Source organism: Dipteris shenzhenensis, chromosome 21 (assembly GCF_047967505.1).
Source record: "Dipteris shenzhenensis isolate YYH24624 ecotype China chromosome 21, Dip_SZ_1.0, whole genome shotgun sequence".
In the NCBI taxonomy this organism is placed as follows: Eukaryota; Viridiplantae; Streptophyta; class Polypodiopsida; order Gleicheniales; family Dipteridaceae; genus Dipteris; species Dipteris shenzhenensis.
The window spans coordinates 25,410,062-25,428,542 of record NC_141616.1 but is presented as its reverse complement, the minus strand read 5'-3'; the positions used below and the strand labels follow the sequence as shown (position 1 = coordinate 25,428,542).

At 42.5% G+C, this 18,481-nt stretch overlaps 1 protein-coding gene across 1 annotated transcript; it reads left to right on the top strand.

The window, feature by feature from the left end:
- Positions 1–2,719: 2,719 nt before the first annotated feature.
- LOC147888682 (phosphoribosylformylglycinamidine synthase) lies at positions 2,720–16,879 on the top strand. Its single transcript, XM_087392615.1, has 6 exons — positions 2,720–3,672; positions 4,116–4,171; positions 4,315–4,424; positions 4,630–4,783; positions 16,067–16,159; positions 16,289–16,879. Exons 1-6 carry the CDS (start codon positions 2,790–2,792, stop codon positions 16,463–16,465), a joined length of 1,473 nt encoding a protein of 490 aa, XP_087248741.1. The 5' UTR covers positions 2,720–2,789; the 3' UTR covers positions 16,466–16,879.
- Positions 16,880–18,481: the final 1,602 nt, after the last annotated feature.

Sequence of the window (18,481 nt, the reverse complement as noted above, 5' to 3'; positions counted from 1 at the left end):
TGCAAAGGGGACAATTGCACTCAACAAACCCCTCGCTCAACCTCATAATTGTGTGCAACTCAAAGTAACAATGTGGGATGCTTTTGAATTAAAATATCGTCCATGCTCGACCTCACTATTGCACAAAGCTAAAATAACAATGCATTGTGTGTCTGAACTAAAATATCTTCCACTTCACTTCCTCTACACACAAATACAATCGCAACATACCCATCTAGGCAACTTATCTTCTATGCATGATTGGAAACATTATTCTCACCCCTACAAAGGGGACACTTGCATTTGACAAACCCCTCACCCAACTCACAAATGCGTGCAACTCAAAATAACTATGTAGGGTGCTTCTAAAATGAAATATGTTCCACACCCAACCTCACTATTGCACACAACTCAAAATAACAATACTTTATGCTTTTGAATTGAAATATCTTTCACTTTTCTCCCTTTACACAGATAATACAATCACAACATACCCATCCGAGGCAACGTTTCTTCCATGCACTATCAAAAACATCATTGTGGACACTTGCATTCAACAAACCCCTCATCCAACCTCACAATTATGTGCAACTCAAAATAACATTGTGGGGTGCTTTTGAATTGAAATATCTTCCATGTCTGACCTCACTAGTGTGCACAACTGAAAATAAAAATGCATTGTGCTTTTGAATTGAAATATCTTCCAATCCCATCCCAGGCAACTTATCGTACATTGAAAACATCATTTTCACTCCTGCATATGGGACACTTGCATTTGACAAATCCCTCGCCCAACCTCGCAATTACAGGCAACTCAAAATAACAATTCAACAGGCTTCTAAATTGAATCCCACTCTGGTCCCTCTACACACACGATACAATCGCAACATGCCCATCCCTGGTAACTTACCTTGCATGCACGATTGAAAGAATCATTGTAACCCTTACAAAGGGGATACTTCCATTGGACAAACCCCTTGCCGAAACTCGCTATTGTATGCAACTTAAAATAACAATGCATTGTGCTTCTCAAGTGAAATATCTTTCACTCCACTCCCTCTACATACATAATACAATCACAACATACCCATCCCAAGCAACTTATCACCCACCAGTGTAGAGTGTTCCATGAAGTGAAAGTGAATGAAATGCAAGGAGAGCTTAGATTTGGAAAATATTGAGGGAAGAAATCGATAATGTGATGTGCAATTGGTAATGTGATGTGGCATCCATACCCATTGATAAAGTGATGTGGCATGCCATGTCAGCTTACTAGCCATTGATAAGCTACTATGGCTTGTTTTTGTTTAGGGGGGTTTGCTGACCATCGACAAGTTGACATGGTTTTTTTCCCCTTTTTTGCTTTTTTCTCCTTCTTTTAAAAAAAAACTACCACGTGGATGCTGACTAGATGTGGTAGTTTTTTTTAGTCCTTAAAAAAAAACCGCCACGTCCTCTTATCGGTGGTCAATGAACCCCACAAAAAAAGAAATAAGCCATGTCAACTTGCCAATGGTTCTCAGAAGGAAAGAGGGTAAGTGCCCAAGTACAACCCAATGTCTGGAGTCCAAAAAAGAATCCTGGGTAGACTTGAATGGGTGCACCTTATTACACACTTGCTGCCCATTGTGGGTTCTAAAGATTTAGTGCCCTCCCATGGGCTCCCTTTACACACCGCCTAACAGCTGCCCAATGATGGCTTTGTAATTTGCGGGACCTTGAACACACAGGTGATTGACAGATTTGAAGGGTGCCCATTAATGGGTAGCCAAGGTTGGTTGCCCATGGAAGGGCTTGGAGTGGGTAGGACGTGGAGTCCACGTAGGACTGGAAGGTTTAGTCATGGGCAATGTGTGTGCCTGTCCATCGTTAAAAATCTCTCATCCTGTTGGTTCAATCGACCGCCTAGCAATGGGTGCCTCTTAGTGTGTGAACAGCCTTAGAGATGAATGAGTGGAGCCAGTAAGAGGGCATCTAAGAAGGAGGCTGTTGGCCCACTTTCCCAAAAATACATAAAGGGGCTCACCTTTACTCTTCATGCATTCTACAGGAATGCAAAGTACACTCATTCCTTTCATTGTTTTGCGAAGTATGAGCTGCTAATGCAAAGGAGGACACCATCAAGCTTTTAGCTTGCAAAGTCACATGAGAGTTGTTGGATCTCATGTCCTCTTCCCGTAAGAGAGGATTAACCCTACCCGTTGCTACAATTTCTAAGCTTTCAACTTGCTAGTCCCATGAGAGCTGTTGGATCTCAAGTCCTCTTCCCGCCGCAAGACAAACCTTTGTTACAATTTCTAAGCTTTGAGCTTGCTAGGCACATGAGAGGTGCTGGATCTCATGTCCTGTTTGCATGAGAGAGATGTAACCCTACAAGGCCACAAAGGGGGTGATGAGGATTTGGAAAAAGAACTCAACACACTCAATGACAAGAGTACTCCCAAAACCAAGTCTCTTGTGCTCTAGTTTGCATTAACACAAGACATATTGGAAGTTTTGCGATGTGGGATAGAGACCTTGTTCCATGTAGTATTCAACATCATGAGTTTCTACAGAGGAGGCTAGGGTGGGGGCCGACACTCCTCACCTAGCTAGTGGCAGTCTCCTGTCCCTAGTCGGCAGTCCCTTGCCCGTAGCCGCACCTGGTTAGGTCTGTGGTGCCGCCTCTGCAGTCCCCTACCCGGCAGGGTAACCGCACTTGGTTAGGTACGAGGTGCCGCCTATGTAGAAACTGATGATGTTGGAAATGTGTCTAAAACTTGGTGTGATTTGGAGTGGGAGCAAATGAGCAAGATGAGAAAGAAGTAGAGATGGTGGTGATGGAAATTCACAGATCCTGTACTCCTCCTCCTCGCCTTGCTTTCTCTCTACATCATCATCATCATCCATGGCGTCCTTCCCGCATCCCCCCTCGCCATTTCTCCTGCCACGCTGCTCGTCGGCACCTCAGACGACGCGAATTCCTCTCCCCTGAAGAAAACAATCGCAACAAACACAATCCTTTCGCCTTCTCTGATCGCCCTGCCAATTCCGATCCCGACAAGGTCATTATCGCTTTAGACCCGCAGGATGCCGCTCGCAGAGCAGCAGACGCCGTCGTAAACGCTGCAGAATCCGCTTCGCGCGCTTTGCATCGAACTGCCGTCAGGGCTGTCCGGCTCGGTGAGGCGGTGGCTAACGACAGTCGTGAATTCTGGAGAGACTTGCGTTCGAGCGTGTCTGTTCAGAAGGACAAGCGTATTGTTATATCGGTGCGTCGCTCCAGTCTTGAGTATGCTGCCAATGCACTCTTCTGGTCGGCACTGCTGGTAGCTGTATGGAAAATTTTCGTCGTAGCTGCCAAGAAGTATCGCTGGGGATGGGACGACAGTTTCGATTCGGATACGATTGTACGGAGGGATAGGAGCTTGGGAGGCAAGGAGGTATCAGTTGGCAAGAGTCCCAGGAACCTTTTCTCCAAACTGCAGACCCGAAAGACTATCAGCAATTCAAAGAGGCGAGCGAATCCGTTGGATGCTGTTGAAATAACTCGTTCCGAAAAAGAAATGGCAAAACAAAAAGGAACGAAGATTCAATCCTTAGGAAAATCAGCCGCACGGTTGCCTGGGTGGTGGCCTGCTCCCGAACCAGTCACAGCGACTGCCAACCTTGGAGGAGAAGACGCACAAAAGAAAGCTTCTTTCCTTGTGAAGGGTCAGTCTTGTTTCAATGCTTGCTCCGGCGATTGGATACAGTACTTTACGCGTAGAGAGGTTTCCATGACTTGTGTTGTTTGTGAACCAACTTCGGAAGTTTGATTGTACTCTACATCTTCTGCGAGGTCTCAGGATCGTTTTGGATTCTACTCAAATTTGCCATTTTCTGCATGCCCTTTATCTCTAGCATATGTGAACTCGTTATCATTTCACTTACGGAAAAGAAAATAGTCTTCGAGTTAGATTATAGGTACTAGATAACTATGATCGGAATGGCGTCCAAAGAACCTTCAGTCGGTTTCTAGATAACAATGGATACATCTTGTAATGCACCCCTAGTCAATATGATGCTAGTTTTCTGGACGCTGATGCCAGTCATTGAATCGCCAGAGGTTGAAATGAGTAATGCAAACCCTTTTTTTTTTGGGGTGGGGCATTCAGGGATAATGGAGAAGAGGTTGATTGGAAAGGATTTTGATGAAGAAGATATTCTGCAGGTGAGGTCTTTTCTTCCCTAAAAAGAAAGAACACATATAGAAAAGGTTCTGTTGCATGAAAGGCAGACTTTGACAAAGTTTTTTTCAATTTGCATTTTGAAACGTGCAATTTGTGATGTTTGCTTATAACGTTGGGTTTACAGCTGCGTAGGATATGCAAATATGCCGGAACCAGCGTGAGATTTGATACAGAGAATGTCCGCGACTCCTTTTATCGAGCGGCTATCCAATCGGTGCTGTCTTCCTGTTGCAGGTGTAGTACCTTCATACTTTTGAGGGCCTTTTGTGACTGCATGTGTTTTATTCATGTTAAAGAGAGAGAGAGAGAGAGAGAGAGAGAGAGAGAGAGAGAGAGAGAGGTTACTACATAGTTATTCTCAGTGTTACAAGCACTTGTAACACTGATTGATGAGGTTGATCCTGCAGCACTATAACGAGGTAGAATCAAATCTGTCCAGGACTGGGGAGTTCTCTGGTGACGTGAATGGTGAGAAAGCAACTTACTTTCTTGCTGGCTTAGCGAACAATATTGAATTAGAAGCAGAACGGGCTGCTACTATGGTGAATGCCGCTGTTGCAGCAAGGACAAGGTCTACATTTTTGCAAGCTTGGGTAAGCAAATTGATTTTGATCCAGTGCATTTGAATGGTCTTGAAAATATACCAGGGACAGTTATGAATCTTTTTGTCATAAATGTATAGAACAGATTTGCTTGCTTTGTCTGTTTTGCTTGAGGCAGCGTGAGTGCTAAGTATAAAAGAGAGGTTGGGTGTGTATGGAGATTGGGGCATTTAGAATGTAGATTGTCATTTGCAAATGCTGTCCATTTTATGGGGGTTTGCTATCATGGTGTAGATGTTGTCCTATGTCTCCTGGAATCTAATTTTTGTGTGTCAAGGTTTCCTTCGATACCTTTTCATATGACATGTTGAGACTGTAGGTACCAATAGGGAGCAGCATCCCTCGTGTCCTTCTAGCTGCCACTGCTGCATCCACAATTGGGTCTTGTTAGAATTAGTGAGGGCGGGAGAGGACACAAGGAGATCACACACCTGATAAACAAGAGAACACACGATAGACCCACAAAGTACATCTGTCAAAGAAGAAGCTGACTATCGCTGAGATAAGGCATGTGCAAATGCTGTCATTTTTATGGGGATTTGCTATCATGGTGTAGATGTTGTCGTATGCCTCTTGGAATCTACTTTTTTTGTGTCAAGGTTTCCTTCGATACCTTTTCATATGACATGTTGAGACTGTAGGTGCCAATGGGGAGCGGCATCCCTTGTGTCCTAGCTGCCACTGCTGCATCCACAATTGAGTCTTGTTAGAATTAGTGAGGGCGGGAGAGGACACAGTAGATCACGCACCTGATAAACAAGAGAGCACACGATAGACCCACAAAGTACATCTGTTAAAGAAGAAGCTGACTATCGCTGAGATAAGGCACAGATAAGGCACCAAAAACAGCTCCATATGCTGTATACTCTCTGCCACATGCCTCACATATAGGCTTCAATACTACCAAGCATGAGCTTGACCTGCTCACCTTCTATGCACCAACCGTGGCTCTTCTACCTTGATATAGATCTGCCCCTATGTTGTGCCCTAGAAGGCTCAATCGACTGCAGGCTGAACTTACTAATGCCCCGCCAACGACTGCCCGGTCTGCAGCCCTTATCTGGCCACCAGCACTGGCCACCCAGTACTCTCCTCTGCCTATTCAAGGGCCTGTTGCTGGCACCATTAGCTGCTGTCTTTATTCAGCCCATTGGCCCATGTCCAGGGCTCATGGCTGGGCATATACAAGCCAACTTGGCCAGTGCCACTGGCCCCCATATCTGACCTGACCAGACTGTTGCCAGCCCTCAACCTGGGCATAAGTCAGCCAGTTATGCTGACAAGGATGGCCCATGTGGCTGGTCCTAAATCTAATCTATTCTCTACTGAGCCAGTTTGCTGCCTCATGGCATTTGGTATTCCAGCCCTCTTTCCCATCCCATGCTGCATGTCAACCAGGTCACCCTGTCAAAGTCGTGCTTTATAGCGGAAGTGTGTTTCCATTGATTTCATTCAATTAACACATGAAATTAATAATCTTAAACTGAAAATTTTCAATAACATTCTTAATTCACACACAGTTTAAAAGTTAAAGTAAAAGAGATATAAAAAGAGCGAGGCGCATGAGTGGAAATGAGGATCATCTCCTGCCAGATCTTAGCCCTTCAGTTCTGTGAGCATTTCCAACCCACAATCAAGAATTCATATAAAAACAATGAAGACACATCAATCCTTTACCAATCTCAAGCAGAAAACCAGAAGAGGTAACTAACTGGTTGCTTCCTCCTTCACCGCCTTCTCCTCTATAAATCTCATTTCCTCTTTCTTTCCTTTCTTCTCTCGCGCTTCCTCTCATTAATAAGGATTTAACTTGTAGCTTTGGGCAGGCTAAGACGGATCCAGACTCAGTCTGAATCAGAAAGATAAGCACTATTTGAGATGGCTTGGGACAGCGACTAGATGGTCTCAAATTTCATCATAGAGGGTGAAAGCGAGTAGCAACTATTATATAGGTAGTGGGCTCCACGGTGAATGCATCGAAGCGACCAATGAAGTGACGGAGCAAGCAAAATGGGTGGAATTGGGAGGAAGGAAGAAGATCCAAGATCTTAAGCATGCTACAAGGAAGGATCGACAAGAAAGTAAAAAATTTATCTAGTTCTATGCAATTTCGGAGCATAAATAGCTAGAAAGCTAAGGAAAACAACTACACAGCTAAAAACAGTTTTTTGTTTAATTAAAGTATATATTTGTTAATTCAAATAATTATTTCTAACCTAAATAATTGGGAATAGAATAGACTAATTTAATTAAAGAGTTTTTAACTCTCCTTTCACATTGCTTAGGATATCTTTTAAGTTAGAGAGGATAATATAATTAAATAGCTTTTATTCTCAATTCACATTGCTTAGGATATCTTTCAAGTTAGAGAGGATAGTCTCTTGGGCGTGCAACTACCGGGGTGTTGGTGGAATCTTTAAAATTTTTGCCCCATGACTTCTCTATCCATACAAACAATTAATTACTTGATGGGCCTAGAATATTTAATATGCCAGAAGCTTGCTAAGACCATATCTCAAGCTGGACTTACCAGAGTTAAATTAAACTGAAACTAACAGGTAGGGCACATTGTGCAGTATCTAATGTGCATGTGAGTGGTTGGGGTTAGAGTTTAAACTTGGTCACCCCGAATGCCCATATGATAGCACTAGGAACTATAGGGCATAAAAGCCCGATGAGTGGATAGGGATGTGCAGAGCATCCCATTCTCAAAGGCATACTAGTAGGTGGAGATTGATCTTGTAAATAGAATAACACCAAATCCTATGTACCTGCACAACCCTACGGGTCATGTAATAATTCCATGTGATCCAGAGTCCACCCCATTCACCCCCAAGGCTCGAGTCCACCCCATGCACCCCCAAGGCCCATATGAAAGCAGGAACTACAGTGCACAAAAGCCTCATGACTGGATAGGAAACCCTATGGATGTGTAGAGCATCCCATTCTCATAAGGCATGCTAGCAAGTCAAGGGTGATCTTGTAAATCGAATAGCACCAAGTGCTACAGACTTGGACAACCCTATGGGTCATGCTCCTCTAAAGGCACTATCCCAAGCTCTACGGGTCCATCTTTGGTACTCTGAGGGGGTCCGATCGAGGAGGGGATGCCACATGGCATTCCCCAAGCCTTGGATGGATTTGGCAAGGTTGCTTGAGGAAGCACCTGGAGAAAACTCACTGGGAAAGAGGTGTGGATGGACCGATCAGCGTAGAGGGAAACCAAGACGGGCAGTTCATGTCATGTGCTGATAGAGGCCGGTTCATGTGTCCGGACGACGTACGAAAAGGTAATCAAACAGAGCGCCATTGAATGGTATAGATTCTAGGGACGTACGGGCTGTACAGCTTGTCAGTGATAGTACGGTGTTGGGTGTCCATATTTGAGTACAGCTTGTATGGAATTCAGGCATTGTACGGCTGCATGGGTGCCCAGGTTGAGAATAGCTGCACAAATGCCCAAATCTGCACGGTTTGTAGTAGGACGGTGAACGTACAAGGGTGTACGGGGAGACTTGTTAGCACTTTGCATGCCTTGTAGGCTAGTCTTAGGACTCACTCAACCCTTAGGTTGACTTCATTGGTCAACCATATGGTTGATTTTGGGGCCATATAGGCCCCTTGTACTTTCTCATTATCCATTTGCAAGTACTCACGTTTAATTCAGGTTGTTGTTTGCTCCCTTGCATCCCTTTCCGTTTCCATTGCTTCCTGCACCCAACAGTGGTATCAGAGCATGTTCAGTTGCTCCTACTTGCCTCCCCTTGTGCTCAACCATTGCTCCTACCTGTCATTTTGCTCCAGCTCGGTCCGGTGCCTCATTTCATTGCTAGAAACCTGTCGTTTGTGCATAAAAAAAGTCCACGGCTGTGTTTTGACTTTTTGAGTCTGATTTCGACTTTCTTAAAAATTTATAAGCTACCCGCATATAAACGACCTTGTCTTGCACCATTTGAGCTGATTTTTTTCATACGACCTGTCTGCACAGCCGTACGGACCTGTATGGACAGCTACACAACACTGCCCAGAATCCTGTCAGCAGGTGATTCCGAGCATTTTTTGGGGTTTCGGGCTCAGATTTTGACTTTTCTGTCATCCGGGCCTTCCTCCAGCTGCTCCAACTAGTTCTAGCACCATTTGGACGGCCTCTTGACTCAGATATGCCTGATTGTTGGCAAATTGTGGGATTTTCTCAGATTTGCAGGTTATTTTGTTACATTTGCACTCATTCTAGTAGCATTTGGCTGCTTTGATATGAAATTGAAGGTCTTTTAGTGACATTGGCAAGAAATTGCAGCAGATTCGGTCACATTTGCAAAATTACCCCAAATTTTGGGGCTTTTCCACATTTGCCCGCCTTTGGCATATTTGCCCTGTCAAACTTTGGGGTTTTTGTCAGATTTTTTGATATTTGCAGTGATATTTACTTGGCATAGCCATATTTGGAATTTTCTTGCATTTGCCCTTTTGATTTGGGCATTCTATCTTATAGATTTTCAGGCTTTTACCTCGTGTGCACTCCACTTGGCCCTCGTGCCCCGTGCCCCTGAAATTGCATTACAGGGATTTTTTTGCCCCACCATTTGCAGGCAGATTGTACTCAAATTGGACAAATTTGCAGGTATTTGCCCTTTGATTTGGGTTGGTCACCTTTTGCAAGACCTTCTTTGCGGGACACCTTGTGCATTTGCTTATTGTTAGAGCAGTCAATTTTGCAGTCTCATTTGCAGGGGGGGGGTCCTTTGATTGGACATGCAGGTTATTTTTGGGGACAGCTTGTGCATTTTGCTCAGTGTTTTAGCAGCCATCTTGGCATTGACACGTGCAGACATTTGCTGTCATTTTAGGTCTGACATTTGCACCCAGCAGTGAGATACTTAGGTAGCCAACTCTTTGCATTATAGCCTTGAGGCTGTGACATTTGCAGGGCACATTTATTTTTAATTTTTTGGGGATTTTCATTTGCAATGGCAAACCATGAATCTTTTGGGATGCTTGTTGTTGAGGACAAGCTTGATGGCACCACTTATCCCATGTGGTCGTACTTGGTGCACCACTTGGTGGTGTCCAGGAACTTTTGGGGAATTGTATTGGATCGAAGACTAGACTTGTCTCTTCATCATAGGCACTGCTGCCACCACAGTCATGTTTGGTTCATCTACCACTACTCCCTTAGTGCTTGCCACTGACCCTCCAACACAAGAACATATTCATTGAGATCAGCGAGATGCACAGGCGCATGTTGTGATTGCCATGAATTGCAAGAGAGTTGTTATACCTCACATTCAGTCTTGCAAAACAACAAAGGCTGCATGGGACACCTTGGCCAGCCTTTATCAGATACGCAATGAGGCGAGGAGTTGCTTATTTGTGCATGCAGCTTGACAATGTTAAGATGAATGAAGGGGTCAGCATGGATGCCTATTTGACACAGCTTAAAGACTTCAGAGAGAAGCTCATCAATGTTGATGAGATTGTACCAGACTCACAAGTGGTGTCCACTACACCCGATGGACTTCTTGACTCATATCACGGATTTGCTAGTGGCCGTGGGTAACCCCAACCACTATTCTTTTGATTAGCTTGTTTCCCTACTCTTGCAGGAGGAGCAGAGTCCTTAAAACAGGGCTGTTTCTACTCATGCAGATCAAGCCTTTGCTACTGATCATAAGGGCAAAGGAAAAGGGAGGGAAAATTACAGCAAGCCGAAACTTACATCTGGTTCCTCATCCTCTTCTTCTCTTGCTGATGGGAAGAAGAAGAAATGCTGCAATTATTGCAAGAAACCAGGTCATGAAATCTCTGAGCGCCGGAAGCGTATTGCTTCAGATAAGAAGCAGGGACAGCTGAGACGACAAGGTCTTGCTGTCACAAATACTCCAGCTGCTAATGTCACAAATACAGAGGTAGCCAATCTTGCTCATGATGAGGGGACATTTATTGTGTAGTGTCATCATAATCCTACTCTGCAAGATTCAGCTTTTGCAGGCTCAGATTCTTCTTTAGACTAATACTTTGATAGTGGTGCTTCCAAGCACATCACTTCCTGCAAAAATCTCTCACACATTGAGTGGTGTTCCAAAGGGGGGCCCTGTCACTTATGCAAATGCAAATAATGCTGCATATCCCGTGAAAGGGATTGGTCAAGTGCTTCTCACACTAGTGTTAGGTGATACCATTCCATTTGTGGAAGTTTTATATGTTCCAGGTATAAAAAAGAATCTGATTTCTATCTCAGCCATCTCCACACATGGCCTCGGAGTTCTTTTTGTGGGCACAAACAGATGCAAGGTAATTTTTTGGCTGTAGCTTTGATTGCCACTTGCAATGAAGAGCCACTATGTCATAAGGATGCTTTTGACAGCAGAGGGTGGATGGATGCTATGAATGCTGAACTTGAGTCCATTCATGCAAATGGCACTTGGGAGTTGTGTGACTTGCCTGCAGGCAAGCGTGCTATAGGCACAAAATGGGTTTACAAGGTGAAACGGAAAGCTGATGGCAGCATTGACTGCTTCAAAGCTCGTCTTGTTGCAAAGGGTTATGCACATCAACATGGCATTGATTTTGAAGAGGCCTTTGCTCCCACCTGACGCATCACAACCATATGGTGCATCATTGCTCTTGCATCCCACAAACATTGGGAGGTGCATCAGTTGGACATTAAGAACGCTTTCCTTCATGGCGATTTACAGGAAGAGGTCTATGTCACTCAGCCTCTTGGCTTTGAGAAAAAAGGTTCTGAAAATCAGGTTTGCCGGCTCAAAAGGCCCTTCATGGATTGAAGAAGGCACCCCTGGTATGCCAAGATACATGCATATTTGACAGCCCATGGCTTTCAGAAGGGCCATATAGACCCAACTCTTTATGTCCGAAAGAGTGTTGCCAAATTTTTAATTCTCATTGTTTATGTGGATGACATGGGGCAAGATATGGACAAAATTGTAGATTTCAAAGCTGATTTGCAGAAATCATTTGCAATGACAAACATGGGCCGGTTACACTATTACTTAGGCATCTAGTTTGCATATGTTGAGGGGGGTTAATGATGAGTCAACGCAAGTACCTCGGACAGCTCTTAGACCACTTCCAGTTTGAAGATTGCAAGCCAGTTTCTACTCATTGGAGCCCGGCTTTCGTTTTCCACAAGGATAGGAGTGGCCACTTTTTATCAGGCTATGAGCTGCCTTATTTGTTTATGTTATACCCCGGCATGATCTTCAGTGTGCCGTCTCCTAGTTGGTGTTTGACAGTGGTTTCATGCTTGGATCTTCATGCATTTCATGGTTCAGCAAGAAGCAGCCTACACTTGCTACTTAGCTCCGTAAGCTACTCGCAGATCTTGACATGAGACAGCTAGCTTCCACTACCATCTGGATGCATCAATTTTACGAGCAAAAACCTATGAGCAGGTTTATCCAAGCGTGTTTTTCAAGAGATTTTAAAAATTGCATTTCTTTAGGAAATGTGGTTTTTACACTTTTATTTTCACTAGAACTAGATCTCTTTATCATAAAAATATAAACTAGTCACTCATTCATTTTTGCACAACATAAATTTTCTTATTCATAGACATCCCTTTGTATCCATGTTATTATCTTTAAAAAGTGTTGAAAAATAATTCCTTTAAGAAACATCTCTCATAATCACTCTCAATGTAATAATACTATACATATATAATTACTTATTAACACATTTATATCATATGGCAATATCTTTCTAGTATTTTATAGTATAAATAACAAGATATTTATGGACATGTTTCTAAAGAAGTTTAAATTACTATAAATAAGTATTAACTTGGGCTTATATATAACTCTTATAAAATACATGTAATATTTAATACTATATATGTAAGATTTTTTAAAATATAACTCCATAGATGTGCTCAAATGGGGTGTTTCGATCAATTTGAGTGGTTGAATGACTATATTTGGACATTGAATGTGAAAGTTATGTCACTTTTAAAAGTGCTATCCAAGGTAGTTTCGCTGGGTTTGGTTGGCAAGGTAGTTTCGTTGGGTTTCGCTGTCCAAGGTAGTTTCGCTGGCAAGGTAGCTTCGCTGGGTTTCGAATGACTACTTCAAAGGGTTTCGCTGGCGAAACTACCTGGATGGCTTGCTTTAATGAGTTTTCTTTGAAGAAACTCTTGCATGAAGATAGGTTGAGAGGTTTTTCAATGTCACCCCCTATTAAGTAAAAGTTGTAAGAAGGATCATAAGGGAATTTTCATAGAGAAGTATATTCTACATGTGGGTTTCTTCAATAGCCATCTCATTATGTTCTCACCATTCGTAAAGATTCACGTAAAGATTTTTGTATAAAATAGGCATTGCTATAATACTTTGCATATTTCTAAGTGAAACTATGTTTTCTTCTGATCCATTTTTGCCATATTTTTGCATAGTTGGAAGCTTTTTTCCCCCTTCGCTCGGACGCTCGGAAGATTTCGCTCAAAAAATGCTCGTCCCCCTCCCATCTACTCTGACAGCTAGAGTGCTTTGGCTATTGCAAGAAACCTAGTGTTTCATGCGCGCACAAAGCACATTGAGGTTCATCATCATTATGTTTGAGAGCGACTGTCAACTGGAGACATATAGTTATCGTATGTTCCCATGGAGGGCAACTTAGAAGATCTCTTCATGAAGGCTCTACCACGGCCCAAGTTTGAGGCTTTTCGACATGCCTTAGACTTGCCACCTTTTATTACGTGATGTTGATCTCCTTGTATTATCATAGATTGCTATATCCATTTTGAACGAATATGTGCAACCATGATATAGTTTCTAAGTATTCTTGAGATGTATCCAAGATACTTCAGCCATACCATGGAGGGGGGTTTGTTAGCACTTAGCCCTAGGCCTTAGGACTCAATCAACCGTTAGGTTGACTTCATTGGTCAACCATATGGTTGACTTAGGGATCATATAAGCCATCCCTTTGTACTTTCCCATTATCCATTTGCAAGTACTTTGTGTTGCTTCAGCTTGTTGTTTGCTCCCTTGCACTCCACTACCATTCCATTGCTTTCCGTATCCAACAGGTAGATTGATGTAGTCATAGCTTTGAATTGGGTTGTTATAGATGACCGGCGGTACCATTGCTCTACTTGGCTTGGGGCTTTTACGAGGTTAGGTATCCGACTTCAGGTGATAGGATTGTGATGAGGTTCAGACAAGGATGCCGTAGTTTTTGATGTTTACTATGGGGGCAGGTTGTTTAGGCCCAGGGATGAGGATATCCTTGTAGACATTGCTTTGAGCGTGGTAGGGTTTTGGGTCACGTGGAGCAGTTCTTCTTAGCTTGAGGTTAGTACTTAGATGCTAACCCAGATCACATTGCCTTGGCTTCATGGAGGATACGACTCTATGGAGGTGTACCCATAAAGTATTTGTAGTGGGACCCCGGGGAGTGGGAGTGGATTGATGTAAGGAACCAGAGAAGAGCCTCCCCTTCTTCTGCCACATGCTTGGTAATGCTAGGAGGTTTCAGCTTTGCCTCAAGGGTTGGAAGTCCATCAAAGCTCCTTATTGGGAGAATTTTCTAATTTCTGTTGACTTGCAAAAATCCTATTGGAAGAGACTCTAGAGATCCCTCTGAAGTAGTGTTGGCTTTTTATTCGCAGAGGGATTGTAGTGAACCAATGGAGATTCAGGTTTGAGGCAGCCTCTACTTTTTTTGTCTTTCTACTGAGGACTGCATTCAGCATTGTCTTTGGGCTTTTAGATGGGCGAGGTTTATCTGGAAGGGATTTGCTAGTCTTTTGAGCGCTTTTGTTCCTTACGCCTTCTTCATGACCGGGGTTCTAGGGCTTGGCTCTCTCTTGCGGGGTCTTAGGTCTTTAATGAGAGCCATGACTCTTCTTTGGCTCTTTCAGTTTGACAACATTTAGTTGAGTCATGCTCTTTGGATGGTGTTTTTCACTTTGCCCAAGAGACCTCCACATGCCTCAGTGGATACTCTTTGGGAGATTTTGGTGAGCATTCCATCGTTCATTTTTGGAGATCTAGATGCACAGAGGCTTTGGATGGCTACCAATCCACCTTTCACTGGTATTTAGATAGATACTATACACACTTTTATGGCCATTTGGGTAAGGGTCTTCCCGGGCAGCTTTTGCCCGGAGGACGGTTTCTCATCGGGAGTGGAGTGGTTCCCCGTTTTTCTTGGAATCCATCGCAGGCTTGAGGTGGCACTTCAGCCTTTTCTAGCCCTCTATGATGAGCATATTTCTAGCCCTCTATGATGAGAACATTTTTTGCCCACTTAAGGTGTTTTGTTTCTCATGCCTTGCATGATGAATTTCTGCAATGAGCTTTGCTCTCGGGGTTTTTCATAGTAAATAGAAATCTTTTCATTGAAAAAAAGGGGCTTTCATTGATATAAACTTACTATTTTTTGGCAACTTAAGTTTTCACAATGATGTTAGCCTTTGTCATGAATTGGATGGACCTTTCCAGTTGCAGAAACTGATAATCTATAAAGAGCAACTCTGTGCGTCATTTGATATTTGGAGATGGGAGGGCTGCTGTATACAGGTGGTAGCTTTTCCTCACCGTGAAAAACATGAATGCTTTGAAACTAATGAAGGGTAAGCTGAAGGTAGAAAAAAGTCTTGATTTGCTGGTCTAAAAGAACAAGGTTAGCAAGCCTGCTTGGAGGTCTGTAGTTGAAGCACCCCTATATGTACTAAAACAGAGCAACAATCTGTGGGACCACTTTGAAGGTACTCCTAGAGCCTGGCCAACTCAACAAAGTCTGGGGGTACAACTACACAGTCATATCATTGAAATGGAAGAGAGGGAGAAAGACCGACACATGGGACAGTTGCATGATTTGCTTTTAACCTGCAACTAAAGGAATGCATTCTCAAGTTAGCCTTGAGAGAACTAAAAAAAAAGGCACGCATAAGGAATCTGGGACAGGGGTTGCTACTACACAGTAAAGCGTTGAGTTGGAAGAGGGAAAAACACTCACACATGGGACAGTTGCATGATTTTCTTTTAGCCTGCAACTAAAGGAATGTATTCTCAAGTTTGCCTTGAGAGAACTCCTAAGAAAGGCACGCATGAACAATCTGTGGACAGGAATTTTGAAAGATATAAATTTTCTTAGCATGGAGTTAATCTGCTTTTGGAATTATGGCTTGTAATGTGCATACATGTTGTGTTTGGATTTTGCAAATTTGCTGCAATATGTTAGGGTTTTCTGCCTGAAACTTTGCTACTTACCATCATCAAAGCATTTATAACAATGTATATCTCCTTAACACAGGCACTCTATATCCAAGGAAAGTCAGCAGAAGCCGAGGAAGAGATTGCTAGAATTTCTCGCATCCATGCCATCCTACCTTCCGATAATAATTCAGTAAGTGTACTTTGGTATATGCATTTCAGGGGGCTAGCAACATGTGATAATCCTGTACCTGGATTTATCAGCTGATAGGAGCCTGTCACCTACTGACCTTTCATTGTTATTGATGCATGCTTTTTTAAGCCTGAGATGGAAATGGTAGCCCGAGGTTTGGGACGCCACTTGGCATTGGATGAGAGGCAGCATTTGTTGCAAATGTATCTGAAGGTTGGTGGCAGTTCTACTCAAAGGGTTGCATCTGAAGCACTGGGGCTGTATTCAGTCAAAGATCGAGTGGTGAATACAATGTCTGGAGGTTGAGTGTCAGTTTCAACTGACAAACATAGATGCTTGCCAGATGTAGCCTAACACACCATAAAAGAGAAGGCCCTACTATGGTTAACAGTGTAAATTATTATTTTTATAACAAAGGTGCAAGTCTAAAGGAATGGGAGCCAACCCTGATGTTTTGCAAAGGGTTTGCTCAAGTGCATCTATAGTGCAAATTTCAACTTTACCCTTGAGGATGAAAATCATCCTCACCTCATTCAAAATAATATTGCATCTTGGTATCTCTACATTTGATGCCAATTATTGTATTCTAGTTGGGCAAGTTCCTGACTGCAACTTCGATAGCATTAATTCATGTGCATCTCATACACCATTTTTTGTTATGTCAGTATTGGAGATGCTCTTTTCTTCGACTCTCAAGTAAGAATACATATTCAAAACGACTTCCCACATGTTCTTGGGGTTCTCTTTCTTGGTTTGATACTCTTTTTATTTGACTCAATGATGCTCTACTAATTTGCATTATAGAGGGGCATAACTGTTTGGTTCCGTATCCCAAAATATGGGAACAATAGGCTGAGAAGAACCTGTGAGGAAACGTAACATCCAATCAGATTATCAATTGCATCTCTTGCATGAGGCAGCTTGAATAAACTTTGCATTGATACCTGTTGCTAGAGGCGTGTAGGAAATTTACAATCTCCTTGATTCAACCAATTTGCTTGGAACCGAAAGAAAGTGGGTGCATCAAAATCGTCACATGATTTAACTTAAAGGTTGTGGAACTTGATTTTGGTGAGTGTGGCTTACTTTGAAGTGGGGTAAAATTGTGGAAATTTTTGCTGCTGTAGGATGGTTTTAATAGTTTAGTGTTAACTTTTTGTAAAGAAAAAGTATCTTTAGTACATGGCTCAATTCAACCCCGATCTACTTGGAACTCAAAGAAAGTGTATGCACCAAAACTGTCACATGGTTTGACTATTCTGAATGTTGATTTTGGTGATGCGACTTAGCTTGAAGTGGGCAAAAGATTGGGAGAATTTTGGTTGCTTTAGGATGCTTTAAATAGATAGTGTTCACTTTTTAGAAAGAACAGCCTCTACAATACATGGCTCAAGGTTGAGTAACTTCAAATTGAGGGTCAATGGTGCTTGATGTGCGGTTAGATGCACCTATGTGGAGATATGCCATAATAATTAATGGATTTTTAAATTTGTGTGAAAGAGAATACAGCTTGGCAAAACCTCCTTTGTAGTTTCTTGGATTGATTGCAAGATATCAAAACAACCAATGAACAACACTTGCTTGAAGAAGGTAGAACCTCAACTTGATCGAGGTTACAAAGTCCTTTGAGGAGAACGTTGTAGAAAGGTTGTATGATTTGAAATATAGTGAAATCATGGTGAGTTTTGAATTAGAGTGATTTAAGGACCAAATTTGCTAGACTAATGAAATGTCTTCGGCACGTTTGTTATGGGCTAGTTTTAAAAACATGGTAGCTACTTTAGACATTTGAGAAGAATCTTTTTGTTTGAGAATAGTTCCCCATAGAAATAAGATAGGGGGACCAACCTAGTTTAGCAACTACCATAATTTAATATGAATAAATCTTAAACTATTCACTATGTTGTGGGGAGATTAGATCATGGAATCACTAATTTAAATCTAGCCAAAACTATTCGAGCAACCATTAGATTGAAGATGTGGCCCAAGTTGAGAACAAATTTTCCTAATGCCAACCAAACAAACAATATGGGATTCCCAATACTTGGTCGGTAGATGTTGTCTAAGAATCCATTAACGGACTAGACGATGCCACTAAGCATGGTCATTAGGTAATTTCAATGATGATAAACACAAAAGGAGTCAAGAATTTGGATAGTTCACTTGGATTAGGCCACTAAATTAGATAGGCTAGAGTAGTTCTTGAATTTGGGGATTAATTATTTGAATTAGGAGAATACGACACAATTTGACAATGAGAGACTTTTTTGGATGTCGCGCTTTCAATTGCTAAAATTGCAAAGATTATACCCATTTCATAAC